This window comes from Nipponia nippon, unplaced genomic scaffold (assembly GCF_047370975.1).
Source record: "Nipponia nippon isolate SJK-2023a ecotype South Korea unplaced genomic scaffold, ASM4737097v1 scaffold_3, whole genome shotgun sequence".
NCBI classification, from domain to species: Eukaryota; Metazoa; Chordata; class Aves; order Pelecaniformes; family Threskiornithidae; genus Nipponia; species Nipponia nippon.
Window position 1 is genome coordinate 121,613,107 of NW_028262347.1, and position 20,509 is coordinate 121,633,615.

Here is a 20,509-nt window from a genome sequence, read left to right on the forward strand (position 1 = left end):
GCTTTTAAAGTAAAAGAATTTTTTAGTCCTGGGGTTTAGCTTTTTCTAAAAGACAAGTCACTCAAGTCACTTAATTGAACGTTTGTATTGTACAGTGAGGAGAAAGGGCTGTGTGGGATCTGCAAAGTAGTCATTAGTGATTTATTTATTTTACTAATTTCACATACAGTTAAATTTCTCTGGCAGTTAATGTTATGGTGTATAAGAGCTGTCAAAACTTTGGAATATTACTGGTTATGTGGTGATCTGAGAAATTCAGTGAAATAGGGCTGGTGGGAAGAAGTAATGTGTGGAAGGTGTGAGAGAGACAGTATTGGGGAGGGGACGATGTGCTCCTTAGAGCTCCTTAGTTTAGATCCAGCCAAAGTTCATCTTTTAAGGAGACTTCACTGAAGCTTCATGGCCACTCCTGAAATTTGTCAGCTTATTTTTAATAATTGTTTTGCAGCACTTCCAAGTCTGATAGCTGCAAAGAAGTTGATAAACTCGTTTCTGGGGATGTACCTTTGGCTGCGGCCCCTGGTGATGGTGTAGAACTGCCTGCTCAAGAAACCGAAGGTTTCACAAGGGAAAAAAAGAGGTATTGTGCAATGTTATTATTTCATATGTTACAATAAATTTCCATGTCTGTACATCCTTCGCTTAAGAAAACAGAAGTAGTGTGAAAGAGGCTGAATAACTTTAACAAGCATTTTGTCTAAGTTATATGAACGCTTTGCTGCTAGATTTTGACACCAAGTGGTAGACTATCAAGACCTGCTTGCTCCAGTATATTTACTGCAAAAGACCAGAAGAGGGAGCTTGGACTACACTGGTTATCACTGTGCTGATCTTTCCTACTATTTTTAAGTTAATAAATTTTTAGGTGTTTTTCCAAATATTTTCCCTTCTTGAAGTTCAAGTTTGTTTTGGTTTGTTTTGTCTTTTTTTGTTTTTTGTTTTTGGGTTTTTTTGTGTGTAAAACTGTGCAAGATCAGGTCATATTCAAGAGGACTGTTCTACTCATTCTCCTTCAGATGCTGCCAGCATCTTCCCCACCCCACACTACTGATTTGTATTGTAGTTGTCAGTACTGAAGGAAGAAGTTCAACTTGGTTTTGATCTTGCTGAAGAAATGTTGAATTATCTTGATTCCAAAGTTAAATGTTTCTCTCCTTCAGATTTACCTTGGTTGGTGCCATAGTGTTTGATAGACGCCTGGGAAATTTTTGCTTGGAAAACCCCCAAACCGAGTCCTCCCATCTCAAATATAGTCAAGACGAGACATGCGCTTGGATATTCATGTCAGAGCTTCAGATGACGCCTGTCTTGTGGGTGATTAACCAGTATGCTTTTGTGGCTCAGCAATAAAGGCATGCCCTTATTGTGACATCTATTAATGGAAAAGGTCACAGCACAGCTGAGAATATTAAATGGGCACTCCCTGGAGAATAGCGTTCTCCACCCCACAAATACAGGCCGGCATCTTGTGACAAGTACGGTACAAGACAGGAGACACCATGGGAAATACAGCTATTCCACTAAAGCTCTGTTCAGAAATGTCAAAAGATGCTGCTGCCAGCAGGAGGATACTCTGAATCATGAATGAAAACATACACAATAGACATGTTCTGCTGTGGAACAGTGAATGAATACCTATCAGCAAATGCTATTTGAAAAATCATCCACAGTATAATATCTAGGAAACATGTTGGTTAACTATTTGTTCTGAAGCTCTGATTATTTTGATCAGAAAATGGTGTCCTCACCTCTAGTGCTTGCCTCTAGGCCAAGCCTCCTGTGTCACGTTCCTTCATGATACTGTACTGGACCCGCACGTTTTAACCTGTGGATAGTTGGTGGGGAACAGAAGCGCTCAAAGGTCTGGTTTGCACCAGTATGCAAGTTCTGTAATCTGGAGAGAATTTTCTGAATGAGGGGTAGATACCACGGTCATTCTCTAAAAATGGAGAGAAATAGTCAGGTGAGGTTGTAAGTTAGAAAATATTCAGCCCAAGATGTTGGCTCTTTCCAGAGAATCATCCAAAATTGTTTGAACTTTATGGATACCCTGGACTGAATTTCACATTCTGTGAGTGCTTTAGTGTAGTCACAGATGACTGTCGTTTACAAATCCAATCTGAAACTGGCAAAACACATGGTGATTATTTTTTTCCTTTTCACCAGAACTCAGCATCAAAGAGAGGAGAAATAATTTTAGAACTCTGCAGACAAGCAGAGCTGCTGTTCTCACGTATTTAGATTGGCTTGTGCCTCTGAAGTTTCTGTTTGGTTTTGATAATGATGTAGTGTGTTTAATAATGTAAGTATCTATGTGTGTGTGAGAATCTCTTGGATGGGGTAAACAACGGTGTAATTAAGTACTGTTAGTAGAACTGCTTACTGCAGAATCAAAATCCAGCCTAGGATGTCAGTAACCAAAATGTACACTGGCAAGCATCCTCATTAGGCCTTGAGAATAGCAGTGCTATCACCCACAGCCTTCTTTCTCTAAAGCTGGACTTGCGTGTTTGCTCTTTTTGTAACATGAACACAGACTTTCACAGATCTTAATGGAAATTAAGATGAGTACAGAGATGGGAATTACAGATATCTGTGGGACGAAAGATAATTTTTGCATCCTCTTGAAAAACAAACATATTATTGTCCAAATAGCTCTTTGCTGTTATAATCAGCTCCTTATGTAAATACTTCTTGGACTATCTTGCATTATTATGTGATTGATGTGTATCAAGTCAAATCAGCCATGGAAAATTGGGTTATGTTTCACTTTGTCACGTTTACGGCAACTGCCTGGATGGTAGGGTGCTAAACTTCTGCAAATGCTGTGCCACTACACAATTTGCTGCAAAATGGATCCTTGAGGCATTTCAGTCTCCTCTGTGATTATGATGGTCACATTATGAACTGTCAGACACTTCATAATTTGGGAGAAGTGCTGAAATATTGCTAGTGAGTGTAGCTTGTCCTTTATGGAAGCCCTACGGATAGAGCTGGAAAGGCTCTGAAAAGCTGATCCATCCCTCTGTCCTACGAGGAAGAGAGATGGACACAGTCCATTCTGTAGAGCAAAAAGCAAATGCTGGCTTCGTGCATGTCCTCCTCTGTAGCCTCACTACCTACTTGGGAAGCTCCACCTGTGATGTTAAATGTGGCTGGTGTGATTGGAGAGGTGGGTCCTCCTTGTCAGATAGAGGGTCAGTTTTCTTTCAAAAGCTAAACCAGGCTGGAGTCGGATCATTTTGAGAGTCTCTGGATGGACAGGGGACTTCTGCTGATCTCTGAATCTCTGAAATCAAATACACATCTCTGTCTTACCCAGTTTTCCTGAAATGAGCCTGGAACCAATTGGGAGCACAGCAACAAATCTTTCTATCTGAAAGCAAAAAGTCACAACAGTCTTTACAGAAAGCTCCGCTTTCTGTGTTGTTGGTTTCCAAAAGGTGGTTTCGTAATACTTCCCCGGGAGGAAGCAAGGCTGAATTATTGGTGTCACGCAGAAAAACAGGATAAGCTTTATGACTTCTGGGTTTTATTTGCTTGATCGCATCTTGAAAACAAGTTTTCTCCTTTTGCCCACCTGGTGTAAAACTAAGTAAATAAAAATTAATGTATTGCCTTCATTTATGACCAATACTGATAATCCTAGACTGAGTTGCTTTTAATGGTGTAATGAAAACCAAGAAGGGATTAAAGGGGATTCAAAAACACAAGGCTTTTTTCCTTGAGTGAATTTAACCCTTTTGAAAGGGATGAGTCGTTCCACTGAGTTTACAAGTGCACTGAGCAAGGCAGAGATGGGAAATACAAGTGAGGGATACAAATGCAATCTCAAGGCCTTCTTCTTTCTAAAGTGTGGGGTTTTGAGCGTTTTTGATTTTTTGAGGTGGGGTGGGGTGGTTTTTTTACATGTATTGTATGAACTGGATGGTAGTATACTTCTAATGTGTGTCTGGACTGTCTGGTGCACAAGTGAAGTGACTTTTTTTATAATAGCAACAGAAGGAAGGCATTGAAATGAAGTTGCTTAGGTCTTGGAAACTAAAACCCAAGGATTTTTCCTGAGGCTTTGTGGCGGATATCCCAAAAAGCATTCACCATCTTCTGAAGCACAACATAAAGAATAGATACCTTCCACATAATCAGCCAGTCTGTAACAAATGGCCAGGAATGAGCCACAGTCCTGCTCTTCATTCCTTTCCTCCATTCCAGGTTTTTAAAAGAGTTTGTGTCTCCTGAGCGATGTGTTCAGAACTGCTCAGCCCCAGGCAGGAGGATGCTCTGTGTTGCTCAGTGTAGATCTCTTCAGACTGTTCCTGAGTAATAGCATCAAATCCTGGGATGTCTGCTGTGTTTCTAGCCAAAAATGTTGTGGACTAAGTGCATTTTCTTGTAGCTGATTGTGGGACTGGTATGGTGGGGTCCCCAGACGAGGGACTGGATCCTGCAGGCTTCTCTGGGTGAACCCATGACTGGGGGGGACACGGTCCTGTGTGTGATGGGCAGGGTGCCTGGGGACCCCCATGTTGTGTGCTGGCAGAGGACAGCTTCCATAAAACAGCAGCAATTCAACAAATAGCTTCCAGTAACTGCATTTTTAAAAGGCAAAGCATTAATGGATGCTTGACAGAAGTGGAAAATTTCACCCGTTTTCTAACCATATCTTTGTTCAGAATTTGGGCTCTCTGGGGTGCGTTCTGCCTGCTTGTTTATGCTCAAAGAGAGCAATTATTTGTGTGTGTTGTGAAGCTGCTCTCTGTATGCGGCAGTGGACAAAAGGGTGATGGTAGCCCTCTGTTTGCTTGTTATTACTGTGTATTTTACAGGTTCCCTCAGGCGATACATGGTAATTTCCTTGCTGCTAGAACAGGTTCAGCAGCATGAAAATGAATATGTCATTACACTAATTAATCCATCCACAAGGAATTTTAGAATGGCATTAATCATCTTGCGTCAACCCTACAAAACCAGCAGTACAGATTCAGGGCAGAGATTATACAGCCAGCTTGGACTGCTGTTCCCTGGCACTGTGGCACGCACGGTGACAGCTCTGAGGGCACCAGAGGAGCCTGGCACTGCCAGGAGGGTGGAGGACTTGCAGGGGATCACCTCTTGTCCTAGAGCAGGTAATGCATGGGTTAAAACTGTTGAGTCAGGTGTATCTTGTATTTCTCAATAATCAACGTTATGCTTAAATATGGCCTGTGCTTTTGGAGCACTAGCAAAAAGAAACCCCTGAAAAATACCAAAAATACTTGAAACCAATTTTCTGTTAACGCTTTTGAAATCAGATTGAAGCTGTAAGCTAACTTAAAGAAGTTACCCAGTCATCATTTGACCACTCATCCTTGGCAGTCACAGCAAAGACTTGCACCAGGCAGGAATACATTTCTTATCTGATTTCTTCATCCTGTATTTTCATAATCTAATTCTTCACGTAGGCCCCGAGGGCAAGAGACCTTTGGATTCTGCCTCCTGAAATCTCCTGCAACAAGGTGCCCAAGGAGAATGTTATTCACACTGATCTTGTCGGCTGAGGGCAGGTGCATGAAAACCCTTAAAAATGTCAGTCCCCTCCCGGCGTTACGCAGCTCCTTTCCTAACAAGCCTGGCTCCAGCTGTCTTAGGGATCTTCTACCTCGGGATGTTGAAAGGCTTAGAAGGAAGCACAGAAGCAAGCAAAGGTCCCGTGGTCTGTGACGGTGGTTCTGCAACTCCAGTCTATGGAAATGTCAGCAGAGCTTTGGGCATTTGCCCCAGGGATGCGGTCTGCAGAGGCATATTCAGCAGTAAAACAAACTCCCTCCTTTGGTGTGGTTATGCTTGTGGTCCCAGCCTGAAGGCTGGGCCAGAAACTTGGATAACAGGGGTTTAAAGTTTTGTTTGTGATCCAGTGAATTCAGGCCTGGTTCATACAGCAGTAGCATGATACAGATGGAATCCAAAATTGAAGTGTCTGTGCCTCAGCAGGAGCGGAAAGCAAAGGAGCAAATGACAGGCCAGAGGCTGCACGAAATGATGCGGCACGAAGAGCTTTCCACAGGGGTTTGGCTGCCCTGGAGCCTTAGCTTGGGTCTCCTCCGTAGATCCGCGCGGTACACAGACCCCCTTGTCCTTCGGGGAAATCTCTGCATGGCCACCGTGGAGGCTTCCACACTCAAGGGTATGCTCAGCTCTTGGAAACCTAATCTCCCTGTTTGTATGGCTTCTTAATTTCATAAAACACTTTTGTACACAGAATCTTCTGGTGTGTTTAGTTCTCACGTTACTGACCATAATTCACTGCCGACCTCTGAAAGACTGTAGCCCCCCTGGCATCCTGAATAGCACCGTGCAGAGGCCCCTTTTGTTGTCTTTGCAGTGGGTTTCCCATGCAGGAAATTTCAATAACTAAGCAGGCATCTTGGTTATTCATAACTCTTAATGCCATTAATCTCACTTGCAATTTAGATTAAGCAGTGACCTTAGCAACCAAACAGTGATGGGGGGGGGGCACAGTTATTTATTTTTTATTTTTATTTTTATTTTTATTTTTATTTTTATTTTTATTTTTATTTTTATTTTTATTTTTATTTTTATTTTTTTAAGACACCCATTCTAGCGATTGTTTCCTGTGAGTTGCAGTGTCCATCCTGGGCGCATCATCACTGGTCACTCCATTTTTCTTTGACTTGTCAGATGGAAATATTCTGTCAGCATGCTCAGGCATAAAATTCTGAGACAGTGGGGTTTTTTCGTGAACTAACAATGTATCAATGCAAATAAAGCACTCACACTGTGTTAATCTAGATAAGTGGTGGAGCAGACAATGTGTTTATCAAAGTATTTAATCTATAAGAGTAAGTCAAATCTCTGAAGCTTTACATCTAGTGTCTCCTCATGTTATTTTGTGGTCTATTATTTTATAACATGGCAACACAGATAGGGCTGTGTTATGCCAGGTATTGTACAGAGGCAATTGAATGAATTGATTTTATTTTTCTTGAAGAGAATATTGGAAAATATCCCACTGATTTAACAGTCTTTAATTATTTTACTCCTCAGAGTCCATTTACACCCTTTAGTCATGAATCTGTACCCCATGCTAAACCCATTAAAAAAAAAAAAAGAAACCGCTATAAAAAAACCAAAACCCAACAAGACTGTGGTTTCAATCTGGCGGTCTGTCATTCTTACTTTAGGGCTGAATTTCTGATTTATCTGTACTGGAGTGGGATTAAATTAGGGATAACTGGATCTTTGAAGGATGGTGATGAATGTGCCTTTAAATTGCTAATTAGAGACTATAATCATATCTTAATTATACTGTGTACATGAACTGCACTAAATGCCTATTTATTAGGCACTACTAAAGCATAAGTGTTACGATTTATGTTAACGCTTTACTGTTTTTTTGCCAGTAAACCAAACTGGGATAAATTTGTTGCCTGTTTCAGGTAACTTTTCATACTTACTCTTTTCTTTGTAGCACAAAGTTGCCCCATAAACCTAAGGGAGAGAAAGAAAGAAATCTGCTTTTCTTCCACTGCTCTTGGTACCCTGATAGCAAGAGGTCATTCCTGTCTCTGAGAATTGGCATGGCTCTCCAGGAGGTGGCATTTGCTTAGGTTCTCTCTTTGGGATATCATCCTTCAAAATAACAAAGATTTTTAATTTTAAGTGGTGGTCTATTCACATGCAAGGCTGTGGCTATTCCCTAAAGCAAAAAAAAATTAGAATTGCTTCTCTGGTGAGAGAGATTGAAGGCATTAGGGTTGCTTTCTGTGCTTAGGTGTGACTTTCTGAAGGATTTGATGACAGTACCAGCATTAAGTATTGAGACTGTCCCTGTCCCACAGCAGTGCAGGAGTGCAGGCAGTGAGCTGGCTCCTGGAGTGACCGGGCTGGAAAAACAAATGCAAGATCGATGTGGTCTCACAAAGATTCCTGCTGGCACATCTCTGGGCGTAACGTAAGAGTAGAGGTAATGGGATAAAGTGAAGAAACAAAGTGAAGGGTAGCAAATGCCTTGTAGCGTTCAACCGGCAGCCTCAGCAGCTCAGTGCTTGAAGAGGTCTTTTAAGTGACTCTCCTCAAGGCAAGTAGAAATTGTAAGATAGATCCACTTTGGTCACTTTAGAGAGGGAGGTAGAGACTAAGGAGCAAAAGCTGTCTGCAGGAGTGAGTGAGAGTGATTTGGATAATAGACAACAAAAAAAGAAATCCTAAGCGTCCCAGGCCTGAAAAAATGCATGGTGAGTAAATTAGCACAGGAATATGAGTAACGTGCCTAGAGCCATGTATTTTTGTGCAGCCTATAATGAAGAATGCTTGAATTCTTTAAAACCCTGTAAAACTGCGTACTGTATAACTATCAGAAAGGTGAACTCCAAACCTTGAGTGCCCAGGTGGTTGAAAACAGTCTGCTTGACCTTCTCTGTAACACAAGGATCAAGAGTGGTCCTGGGAGACCCCTGTTTCTGGGAAGGACTTAGCAGACGGAGCCTGTGCTTAGATGGTGTATCAGCAAAGGCCAAGGAGGGCTGGTGCTCCTGGAAGGGTTTTAGAGTACAGGAGTCTCCAGCCATGGGCGTCCTAAAAAGGTTGTCACCGCTGCACTTCAAAAGATGTCAATGCTTTTGTGTGCTAATGTGTTCTCAAAAGTACAGCCAGCCTCCCAGAGGCACCGGTTTGCCTTGCAACTGTGTCTATACAGAACAGTGTTGATTATTGTGAGCGGTTTGGTCCTTTTAGTCCTTTAAGAAAGATGTTGTTGTTTCTTAGCAGTCTGGTGTTGCGGATGCCCTGGCCATGAGCCCTTTGATACCTGTCAGCCTAATAATAAGGGAGATCTTGGGGTGAAAACTTCTTCCCAGGCTGCACTCAAGGCTTTGGGAACCAAAGGCAATATCATCTAAATATAAAAAAATATATTGGGGGGGGGATGTCTCTCTGTTTAAACAATAATCTATCCTTTGTTAACATTTTCCTTTTTTTTGGTTTGTTTGGTTTTGGTAGGCAGTACTGTTCCTCAGAGCTTTGGCAGCAGCCTTCAGGACACCAGAGAAACCTCTTCTTGTTATTGGGATGTTTGGTTTTGCTCTGTTCTGTGCAGTTTGCTTTATATGGTGCTCATTTCTGCACAGTACCTCAATAATGCATTGCAGCTAGGAGGCATAGCTTAATATTCACCCGCTCCTTCCCAAGGGGGGTAGGTGTGTGAGGGAGGGTTTTCTTTCAGTAGGCTCTTTGGTGTTTCCGTGGTCATGTTTATAACCAGCGTAAATGCGTAGCATGATGGATAGTGAAGCCAAAAGCAAAGAAACAGAACATAAATTTCAGTATTTCATAAACTTTATCACAGTCCTGTCCAGCACTGTTTTTTGATGGAAGCCAAAAATTTCAAATTGGGTGCAAGTGACAGAAGTCTGAATTTATCTATAAACATGAACGGTAATAAGACCAAATATTTAGGAGCCTGTACAGCATTTTAAACAACTAACCAATAGACATCAAGTTTCAATAAAACATTAATTTAGTATAGGCCAAACTATGGCTCTTGCTGAAATGGATGAAACAGGCAGGAAGAGAAAATGATAAATTTTAAAGGATGGTACTGAATACTTAAATAGTCTTTTTCAGCAGTGGGATCACAATAAGTTGTTATGTGGCTGTTCGTCCCTAGGCTGAAATGCCTGGGGCATCTTTAAGTCCTTTGAAGCTACAGTGGGATTTCTTTTTTAAAATTTTTTTCTTTTTTAGCTACATCTGTGTGTTTTTCAGGTTCCAGAGAAGTTCTTACAGAATGTACTTATAGTGTCAACACAGTTCTTATATTTTTAAAAGGCAGCACTAAATTTAGTACTAAACTGATGCTTCTTGGCAGGCCCAGAGGATGGAGCGGGGCCAGGCAGGAGAAGGAGAGCTCCCCTCTCATCCGAGGTCTTTCTTACCGATCAGGGCACGCTGCAGGGAAAACCTGCCAGTGCTGCTGATCACATCGCGTTTCTGTTCAGATTCGAGGTCTATCAGGCTCTGTGCTTCTGCCCCACAGAGAAATCAAAGGCCAGAGCCAGCTTTGCAAGCTCACTGCTGTAGTTGCATGATGCGTAATTACGTGTCCCCTCTCTCTGAAGTGCAAGAAGTGAAATGAGTGACGTGATCCTCTGAGCATCTGGGGTAGTGTAAAGAATACGTGGGTTCAGGTGAACGTAGCAACAAGCAGAATGACAGATCCTCTCCAAACCTCAACATAGGGTTGGTCCACAGACAGCTTTGTAGTGTAACAGATTTTATGTCCAAATCAGAAGTAAATCTACAGGCTGGCTTCTTGCACGGTGTTGGTGAGAGACTGCAGTCTATTATTTGTTACACTTGCATCCCTTAGTCAACAGACATTTTCAAGTTCAAGGCTCAGTTACAGCACATCTTTTTTTGAAAGACGATTGCAGTCTGGAGTTTTAAAATTATTAAATATGTTGCTTCCCTGTGAGGTAACTGTACTCACTATTAGGAATTTGCATGTAAAGGTTGATTTGATTTTTTTTTTCCTAATTTTAGTTTCTCTCTTTGGGTCTTGCTGATGTAGTACTGGGTCAGGGCTGCCACTGCTTTCGAGCATGTAACTTCTCTCTGTGCAGGTGCCTTTGAGTGTAATGGACTGAGCTCCTTCGTTTTCGGTCTGAGACATTTTCCCAAGGCTCCAAGCAGCTCTCTTCTGGCCAGTCAATGAAGTATTGACACTAAACTGACAGGAGCACATCCATCAAGGTCTCACTAGTGTTACAGCCCATGTTCTTGTTTTACCAGTGCTCCAGTTCACAGTGCTGTAATTGAGCTGCTTGGGTGGTTATTTTTCAAAGAGAAGAGTTAAATCCTGTCCCCTTTATAAGCAGGAGTGGCATAGAGGCGGTGAGCTGTCCTCGTGGTGACTCTCTGAGCCGTGCCGTGAGCTGTGCACACGAACTGGGGCAGGAGCGGGGGGAGAAGGAGGCAATACCTTGTCGTAACACCCCTCACGATAGACCAGAGCCCCCTGCTAACCCGGACAGTATGTGCAAAGAGACCAGGGCTGTACTGGGGCTTGAAAGGCTGAAGCCTTTGATCCTACAGACTGTCAGTGAACATATTAGCCAAGACCTGCGATTTCTCGTGGAACTCGAACATCTGTTGCATAGAAGTGTTGGGGAATGGGATAAAAGTTTTCTCTACTATACAGCTCCTGAAGGGACCATGCTGCCGCAGAATAGGATTCAATCCAAGCCTTTTTTTATTGGGCCTTTGTTTATTTAATAGATGTACATGTGAAACTTGAGGGAGTTGACTTAGGGACACGGTTTAGAGGTGGACCTGGCCGTTAGGTTAATGGTTGGACTCAATGATCTCAGAGGTCCTTTCCAACCTTAATGATTCTGTGATTCTATGATTTTAAGTGTATTCTTTACACTTGCGAGGACGATGCCACAATATTCCTGTTTTCCCCACTGGCAGGACAAACAGTGCCTGTGTTCTCCCTCTTGGCTTCCAGGTACCTGCTAGGGCTTTACTTTCTCAATATGGTGTTCGCCTTTCTAAGGAAAATTTTTTTTTAATGTCTCTCTTTTCTCTGTAACAAATGAAATCCAGTAGGGAGCTCTTATGGTATTCAAAAGACCAGTCCTCTGTAGTTCAGTGGAGCTACCACATGCAAAACTGAAGCTGAGCTGTAACCTCAACGTAATAGGGTCTCTGAACACAGCCGTGTAATTTCAGTCTGTTGGCTGGTACCATTCATTTCCCGTATTGGATGGAAATACTGGAGTTATTAACTGTTTCAAATCTACTGCTAGAGCGTACATGGGGCTTTTCATACACTTTCTTCAAATTCTGTGCTTTACTTACTTGGGAATGCTCCCGACAAGCATTTACCTGACATTACGTTAAAATTTTGCACGCTGAGTTGTGTTTTTATTTGGCTCTGCTGATTTGCTGTCATTAACAAAATTGTCCAGTTCGTGGCATTTTATGCTTATCCTGGTAAATGTCTGGTGAAGCAAATACTGCCGTAAAAGGGCTAAAAAGCAGCCTGCATTCTCTAGCACAGGAGAGGTGCAAACCTGTCAAGTGACACCGTCCTGTATTTGCAACTCTTACTCTGAGAGTTGCAGAGTTGTGAGGGTGCCTGGGACGAGTCCGGTTCCTCACCTCTTGCCTGGTGATGACTGGAAATGGCTGTTTGGGCCGGTCGGGCTGCCCAAGCACCGAGAGCCTTCCCCTGGCAGCTGGCAAATACGGAAGGCGTAGTGAGCTGCCACCACCTTGACAAGGGAGCATCAGAGCTGGGCTCCGCTGCAGCGCTTGGGGTCAAACCTGCCTCAGGCACCCAGCTGGCCACCAGAAATTCTGAAGCTCGGTCCCTGAGCGAGGTGGTGCCGCTGCTTCTCTGGGGGACTTGAGACGAGCGTTGAGCAACGAGACACTAGAAATGAGGGTTTGGCTTTCACCAGAAATGAAACAACCCCAAAATTGTAACTTGCTTGGAAGTTTGTGGCTAAACAAATTGCTGGCTCACTAGCTTTTCTCCTTAGTTTAAAAAAAAAAAAAAAAAAAAAAAGATACATTTATTTTGATGCTGTTCATAAAACAATTTCATTTTAGGCAGTCTCTGGAAATGAAATGTGCCTTGTGTTCACTAAGCATCTTTCTTTCTTCTTATCCCAACAACACGTTATTGTGGGGGCATCCAGAGAGACAGAACCTTGCACATGTATACAGCAACCCTTATTTTTTGTAAAGTAAGCAAACCCTACTGGATTTCCCTTTTTGCAAGCAGAGAAAAAAAACAGAAGCTGTTTAAGGCGTGACCCTAGTGAGGCCTCCACTGAAACACAAAAGCCATGCTGTGGTAGGTGCTTGGAAGTTAGTATGTTTTAATATTTCTGTTCAATTTATTTGATCCTTTTGACCTCTCTGCCCTGTCATGTATCCAGAATTGTTACATAGCTTCAAGCCATTTGTCTCCCTAGAGTTTAATTCCTAGTATAGACAATAGTGCAGCTGATTTTCTTTCTTTTACTCCTTTAATGATGTGAAACATAACTTGTATGTGGAGCATCTGTTATTTGCTAAAGACGGTGATGTGGAGAGCGATGGTGCCCAGCCCTTTCAGCTTGTTACGCACGTGAATTCCCAGTACCCTGGTACCTCTGCGGTGGTAAAAGGATAAGCTTATTCGTAGGGTTTGGAATGCTGTTTGCTTGGCCTTGCGCTTTCTGGGCTTAAAGATCCTCCCCACCAATCACATCGGTATTAGATGATGAGCATCCCCATGGCTCTCCACCTCGTCGTCCAGCAAGGGGGTCTGTGCAGGCAGAAGCAAAACGGTTAAGTGCACCGATCTGTTGGATGGAGCTGTGCCGGGTAGGGTCCGCTCCCACATTGGCTTGTTTACCTTGGCTGCTCATGATATTCTCCCTCCGCTCCTCATGGAAGATTCCATTTTTGCAAGAGGGATGAGCTCATTTGTTTAAATGAAAAAAAAGCAGCCGTTCTGCTTATTAATCCTCTCTGCAATCATCCCGATACGCACAACTTGCCTGTTATTAAAGGGAAATGTATGCACGGCATCCAGTGCACACATGCATTTGCATTTCAAATCAGCTGAGTCAACACAATATAATGGTCCTGCCTGTAGGTCCTTAGGGAGCCACAGTAGCTGACAATGTGTGCTTAAAGGGAGGGTCTGCTTTTCTTCTTCTTCTTTTTTTTTTTTTTTTTTTTTTTTCTTTTTGAAACCAGTTTCAATAGCCAATAGTCCTGTGTTAGAGGCGCTTGCACCGTAGCTGCTTGGACCACTGATGTTTAGCAGATGATTAGCCTGTCCCAGTGGCTGGGATTTTATTTTATTTTATAAATAGTGTTCATCTGGACAAAAAAAGAAAAAAATAACTGGCAACAGTTCAGAGAAGAGAAGCTGCTGCTGAAGTGTTTCTGCTTGTGCTGCCACTGATGCAAGCAGCTGTTTCCATCTGCACTGCAGTATTGCAGCCTCTACACAGTCAGAGCTCTCAGGGCTCCTTGCTGGTGGAATTACGGAGGAAGCTGGCCTTGCTCGCATCTAGCTTCAACCCAAGGGCACGCTGAGGATGGGAGGGTCGCAGTCTCTGCAGCAGGCACAGACAGGTAGCCTGAACCGGGAACCGTCAGAGGCCATGTAAGTGTGGATTCCCTTTGCTCTCCTCTTTTTTCTCTGTACCGTTGGGCCTGCAGCCTTTCTGCACTTAACCTGTGCGGTGTGTTAAGGAGCTGACTTTTGTGTCTGAGGCCTTTGTTTAATGCTAATTGCATTCAGCTGGAGACATAGTTAAGGTTTTGCTGAATATTGCGACTTCTCTTTTATAATGCTTTCCTAGTAGGAAGGCACCTTGCTTGGACTGACCACCTTGGTTCATTTGTGTCGAGCAATAGCTGTGTACCATATGTTTTGTCTTTTTATGTTTTGGATGCATAATCAATCAAACACAATAACCATTTCCAGTGAACAAAAACACACCCCTTCCCCCCTCCCAAACCCACCACCTCTGTGTTCTCTGTTTAAAATGCACAGCATGGAGCTGCATTTCACTGTTTTTTCAGAGCTTCTTTTTGCTTTTCTCTATACAGATACTGTTTTTCAGGTCACATCACCCTTGTCAGCATCCGTCCCTGTCATGGTATTATATCCTCTGATGAATCATAAGCAAGGGGTCCTTAGATCTCTTCTCACTGAAGGCCAACTCTGAAAGGTTCATTGAGGGGAGGGAGGAAAAAGCAAACAATTAGCGGTTATTCAGAACAAGTTATCACTTTTTCAGATGGCTAAATCATGTATGAAAGTGCACAAATATGTACGTGCATGCAGAAATAGCAGAGTCATTTCCCATTTGTAAACAGGATTTTGGCATTTATTGGTTGAGGATTTATCGGTTTACTTAGCCAACAGTCTTTTCGCCCTAACCCTCCACCCCAAACTACTAAGCTGGCATGCTAGAGCATGGACCTTACCTCTGAATGGATTTTAGAAGAATTGCCTTGTCTCCTATTGCCATTTCAGTTACATAAATCACATTTATCTAACATGTCTGAATGCCGAGTTCACTTCTGATCATGTATTTTGGTAAGTTTTAGGTATGTATCCACTAGGGCTAGTCTATAAACCAGCCTCATGTAGGTCTCTTTTTTTTTTTTTTTTAATGTTATGTCTGCTTATTAAGGTAGATCTGATTATGGTTGAGACATCATTTGTATGTTTGAGATAAGTGCTTCAGAGTCAATGGGGAATGATAGAGCAGTAACTGATAGTTTTGCCTCTATAATAGGCCTTCCAAGGAGGTATATGCTCCCTATTGTCATATTCCAGTATACCAGCAGATAGCTTTGCTTGATACTGTCTTCTTAAATTTGTAAGATACAAGCCTAACAGCATTTCTGCATCCTTTGTTCCTTTGATGTACAGCTGCGCCAATTAAGATTTTTTTCTATATAGTTCCATCTTACATAGTACTGGCATTCCTATATACAGCATCTACTTTAATGAGATGGTGGAATAAGCTGGTGCCTCATTATCTTTAAGGTACTGTAAATTACATTTTCATCTGCACAAACTGGTGCTGATTTTTAACAGTGATCCAACGACTGGGCAATAGAAGAGATGTAGCTAAAGCAAGGTTCAGTGGTTTTTATCTACAATTTTCACAGCCTTTTAAGAATCCATTCTGTTGAAGAACATATTGATCAAGGTGTGTGTGTGTGTGTATATATATATAAGTATGTATTTTGGGGGCACACGACTAAATTAGATTGTCATCTCTTTCAATGACTTCTTTTATATATAAATATACTCATCTTCTGCAGTTAGTCATTCCTGTGGGGTTTCAATATGATCTTTTAAGGCCCAACAGAATCAACACATATACTTTTAGCACAGGCGTCATTCAATAACTGTTGATGTCCTTGGGAAGAGTTTGTGAAAGGTATTACTCATCTTGTATTAAATAAATCACTAAGAGAGCGTGCCATTTTCTTCACTCCAACTACATACGCTTTAAAATAAGATAAGTATGAAGATGTTTCTTTATCCTTGAGAAAGTGTGAGCCTGTTTTCCCAAAACAAGATCCTCCTTATAGGATGTCATGGTAATCAGTTCTAGTCTGAGATTTCGACTTTGTACTCTAATAACTGTAACTTTTACCAACACTTTTTTAATGAGGTTACATTTAACTTATTTTGCAGACACAAGCAAATTCCGTAATGGCGGTGATAGTTCAGAGGCAAAAACATCTGGCCGTGTCCCAGGCAAGTTGGGTAACTGCCCATGCAGTTACAGCATCCCTGAAGTCATCATTTTAGCCATCAGCAGAGGCCGACTGCTCAATGGAGACAGCTTCTTAACAAAGGGAAAGCCAAGCTGGCTTTGGCTGCTCTGAGTTCATTAGATTAGAGGGGTGTAAATCAGAAATCATTAATGAAATAGATTTATGTTAGCATCAGAAAAGTACAGAGACAAACAAATTCCTTAAATAGCTGCCGGTTTAGGAATTCCTCCAAAGTGTCCTATGACAGACTTGTTCACTAAACGCTAGGGAAAGTCGTAGAAAGAGATCGATAGTAGAATCGATGCTGAAAAGGGGTCTAGGTTAAGATTTTTAGAGTGTATCCATAATTACATATGCTCTTTTTGCATGTGTATGCCAAATTCCCAATTTTAATGTAAATTTGTTTCAGCCAGGGTAAAAGTATTTGTAATAAAACCAGTATTGATACTGACAGCCTGGGGTATTCTGTTGTTCATTGTGGATTGTTAGTGACTCAGTCACTGGCAGTAGACAATTATCCTTTTATTTAAAGAAAAAAAAAAGTCAATTTTGAATGATAAAAACGGGAAAGCCCAAGGGAAGCCCGTGGCAATAAAAGTTAACTGCAGATAAAAGTGGTGTGGTTCAGACCTCGCTATTGACATTATAAGCACTGTCATGTGCTTTGCAAATTGCAGCAGGCACCCTGGTGGTCACAGATTTAGCTAAATCAAGGGCACGTTTCAGTCAGATAATAGGAATGGACTCGGTTGAAATGAAAGCCAATGACAGTATGATGATGTTTAGTGTGCATGAATTTGTTGAGGTGCATACACACTTAGATCTAGCGCGCTTGTGACGGTACCCGTGCGTGCGCCGTTTGTGCTACGCTGGGACGCCGGTTTTGTCCTGCTGAGGATGTGAACACAATTCAGCTTGCCAAATGCTATCGCCTATACATCAGTCGTTTTCTTTTTAATAGTAATGTATTTCTATCTCTTGGTAATACTTTTTAAGCATTAGAAAACTGGCAATGTTGCTGGGTTTTTAAATGTTGGTAGCTCTTAGCCAGCTGTCATCTCTGAATCATTTTTTTTTCTCCGATGGAAAGGGTTTCTTTCTCCTGAGCACGAACCACACCTTCCTTTTGTGGAGCGTTATGGTTGCTCTCCTTGCAGCAACTGGGCAGGATTTACATTCAGTGCCCATTTCTTGATCAGCCAAAGGGCTGATGATGTGTTATTTCCTCCCATCAGGACCTCTACGTGCTGCGTCTCTAACATTTTCATCCCTTGCCAATCCAAGAGGAAAATGACTGAAGGCTGAGCCAGCTCCCACTGAAGTTGGTGGTGAAATGCCCACTGACTTCAGTGGGAGCTGGATCAGCCTCCAAGAAAGAAATTGAATGTTACTGATCATTGGTAGCAGGCCAAAATGCTGGTGCCCTTGTGGGTTGTTTTGCAATATTTCTTCTGCTGCCTGGTCTTTTCATTTGTTGGTTGGTTGCTGGACAGACTCAGGAAAATTTAAACTGGATTGACTCAGCCTTGTGCATAAGAGATGGGAGCAGCTGTTCTGTGCGTACGTGTGTATGTACACATGTATATATGTAAAAGTTACCTGTGCATATGCACAAAAATGCAGCCCTTGCTTGCTACCACATTTTTTATTTTTCTATTTCCCAAACTTAAAAGAATCCACTGTACGGTTCTTATAAGTTTGAAAGAAATTAGTCTGGTAAAATATTTGCACAGTTTTATATTCTCATACCTAGGAAAATCATCTTAATGACTATATACATGGAAGAGTGGGAGAGAGATATATATAGATATATATATGTATATAGAAAGTATTGAAAAAAATTTGGGTCTTGGGAGGAGGAGAGGCTTCTGTTACTGAATTGGTATTCAGTCTGAGTTAATCCCTTGACAGGTAGTTCTGCCTATTGTCAGCGTTCTACCTAAATTTGTTTTCTTCTTCCTCTTATTGACGGTCATCAGTAAGCATCCCCATCAATAAGTAGAGCACACTCTATCTACTAGATCTGTCTACTAAATAGGGTGAATTGCTGGAAGACGTGGGGGTGTTTTACTTCAGAGAAAATGGACCAGAAGTAACAAGCAAATTCTTCTGTCAAGCTCCCCTGTCTTTTATTCCAGCCTCCCTTATTTGAGTCCAAAGGATCGCACCTCTGAAGTCAATGACAGCGCTTCCTTTGATATGAGAGGTTATTACATCAGCTGCTACATCTGTCACTAGAAGTAGGCAGGTCACGTTTAGACTTGAAAACAAAATAAAAAGACCCCAGAATCACTCACCCTTCTATTAGCAAGGCATGCCACACATTTGGCAAATACGTGTATATTATAAAGCTCTCTATAGTGAATGGTGTGCCCTGTGGCATGCATAATGGGGCTGCTGTCATCTATTATGTATTATGACATACGGGCAAATTGGAAAATACAAACTGATGTGAGGTAGTGAAAACATGAATGAAAAGGCGTTCCTGCACATGCATTGTGGCTGTCACGGTCAGAACTGTTTCCCTGTCTGCTTTTGCTTTTTGCTTCGCTTGACCCAGCAGTTAAAAGTAACTGCTTGTTAAATTTAAATCAAAGATGCTCTTCAGTCCTGTGTGTTTCAAGAGGTAATAGTCTGGGTGCTTTTAATATTTCTCTAACATGATGATAGTGCATAGAAAAGTGGTGCTATTATAAACACATTTCCTTTCTTTTAAGACCTTACACCTATGGAGAGTTTTTGTATTTGCTAATGTCTTAGATACCATTTCCTTATCCATCTCTGATGCGTTGTAAGGATTTAGCTATGTAACAAACTTCTTATTTAGTCCAGGTAAGCAGGCTTTTCTGGGGCAAAAGGCAGAGTTTTAATTATAGCTAGAATTTCAATGCAGTTTGCATTTTCTTTGAGGAACTGGGAGTGTTTGTAAGAAACAAACAAAAAACCTATATTTTTTACTGTGGAAAAACTTCTAAGAAAAAAAAGGTGTCATTTCTCATCAGATCCTTAAATGCTCTGAAGCAACTCTCTGAATTTAGTCGCAGACTATGGATATCATGTTCTGTACTCCCATTAGCTCCAGAGAGCCAGCTTAATGGGAAAAAAAATGAACTAGTTTCTGTTTTCCACCACCATCTGAGCTTTCAAAGGTTTATTTTAAGGCATGTTTTGGCCTGGGAACCTTCATAGATGGTGATACTAGGCAAGATAGTAAGATCCCTCCTTAGCTCTAGAAACCAATGTGAAGTTTGCAGCATAGGATAGTCTAAAAATATAGTGTGTGAACTGGGAAAATTTTGGTTAAAGCAAGTGTAGATATCTTGTAGACGGGTCTCAGGGTAATTGTAGGGCTGTATTAATTGTTGCATCCCCACAGTGCTGTTTGCTACAGCTCCTCTCCGCCGCCGTGAGGTCTGATTAGCGAGAGGAATGGGTGCTTGGGAAGACTCCTGCTTTTGGGAGGAAGAACTGGGGCCGTTGGTTCTGCTGGGATGAAGAGTAAACTTTGGGAAAATCTGAGGCTTTCCATTTCAAGTTTCTTTGATTCCGATTAAACAGGATTCTTAGAATTACGTTCAAATTTACAAGATAGCGTTTTCCTAAACAAAAGCGGCTTGTTTCTATGGCTCTATATAGACCAGACTGTACCTGAAACCTAGTAGTAGTTAGAATCAAATAAGCTCCTGCTTTTGGGTTTTGATTTTCGTCAGGATAGAAACCTGTATTTATTGGTCTTGTTAATAACAGTTCATTGCTCTCATTAGAAATGAGGCCAGTGTTGTGCTGGGAAAAGGCTTGGTTGCTAAAGGAGGGGGAGGATGAGCAAGGAATTTGAATCCCTTTGTTTAAGTTCCCAAGTGCAGGACTGTCCCCTTCCCAAGCGGGAGCCTGGGAAGAGAAGGTTTAGTGCCGTTGTTCCTCACCTAGCCGAGCTGTGGGCAGTACAGCTGGGGTGCCAGCTGGTGAGGTGCCACTGCAAAGCGGGGACTGCCTTTTCCAGCATGCTGCTGTGCTGAGTAGGCACTTCCCTCAGCCCGGCCTTCCCCCAGCACCCACCGAAAGGGCTGAGAGCTGGAGCAGCACAGAATGTGCCCGCGGGAGAGGTAAAGCTGAAGTCAATGAGAAATCTCCCAGAGCTACGCTGGGCTGGAGCGGCAGCAGGAGGATCACACCCACCCTGAAGTCAGGAGATGAAATT

General features: G+C 42.1%; 1 protein-coding gene across 12 annotated transcripts in view; it reads left to right on the forward strand.

Moving 5' to 3' along the window:
- Positions 1–20,509, forward strand: part of TACC2 (transforming acidic coiled-coil containing protein 2) — a 151,196-nt gene that overhangs the window by 71,227 nt on the left and 59,460 nt on the right. For 11 of the 12 annotated variants that reach the window (XM_087765012.1, XM_087765020.1, XM_087765023.1 and 8 more), the window contains one exon: positions 449–580. The exons of the other annotated variant lie outside the window; for it this stretch is intronic. In XM_087765012.1, coding sequence (XP_087621138.1) covers positions 449–580 — 132 coding nt within the window. The remainder of the gene's footprint in view (positions 1–448; positions 581–20,509) is intronic. 12 annotated transcript variants of the gene reach the window in all.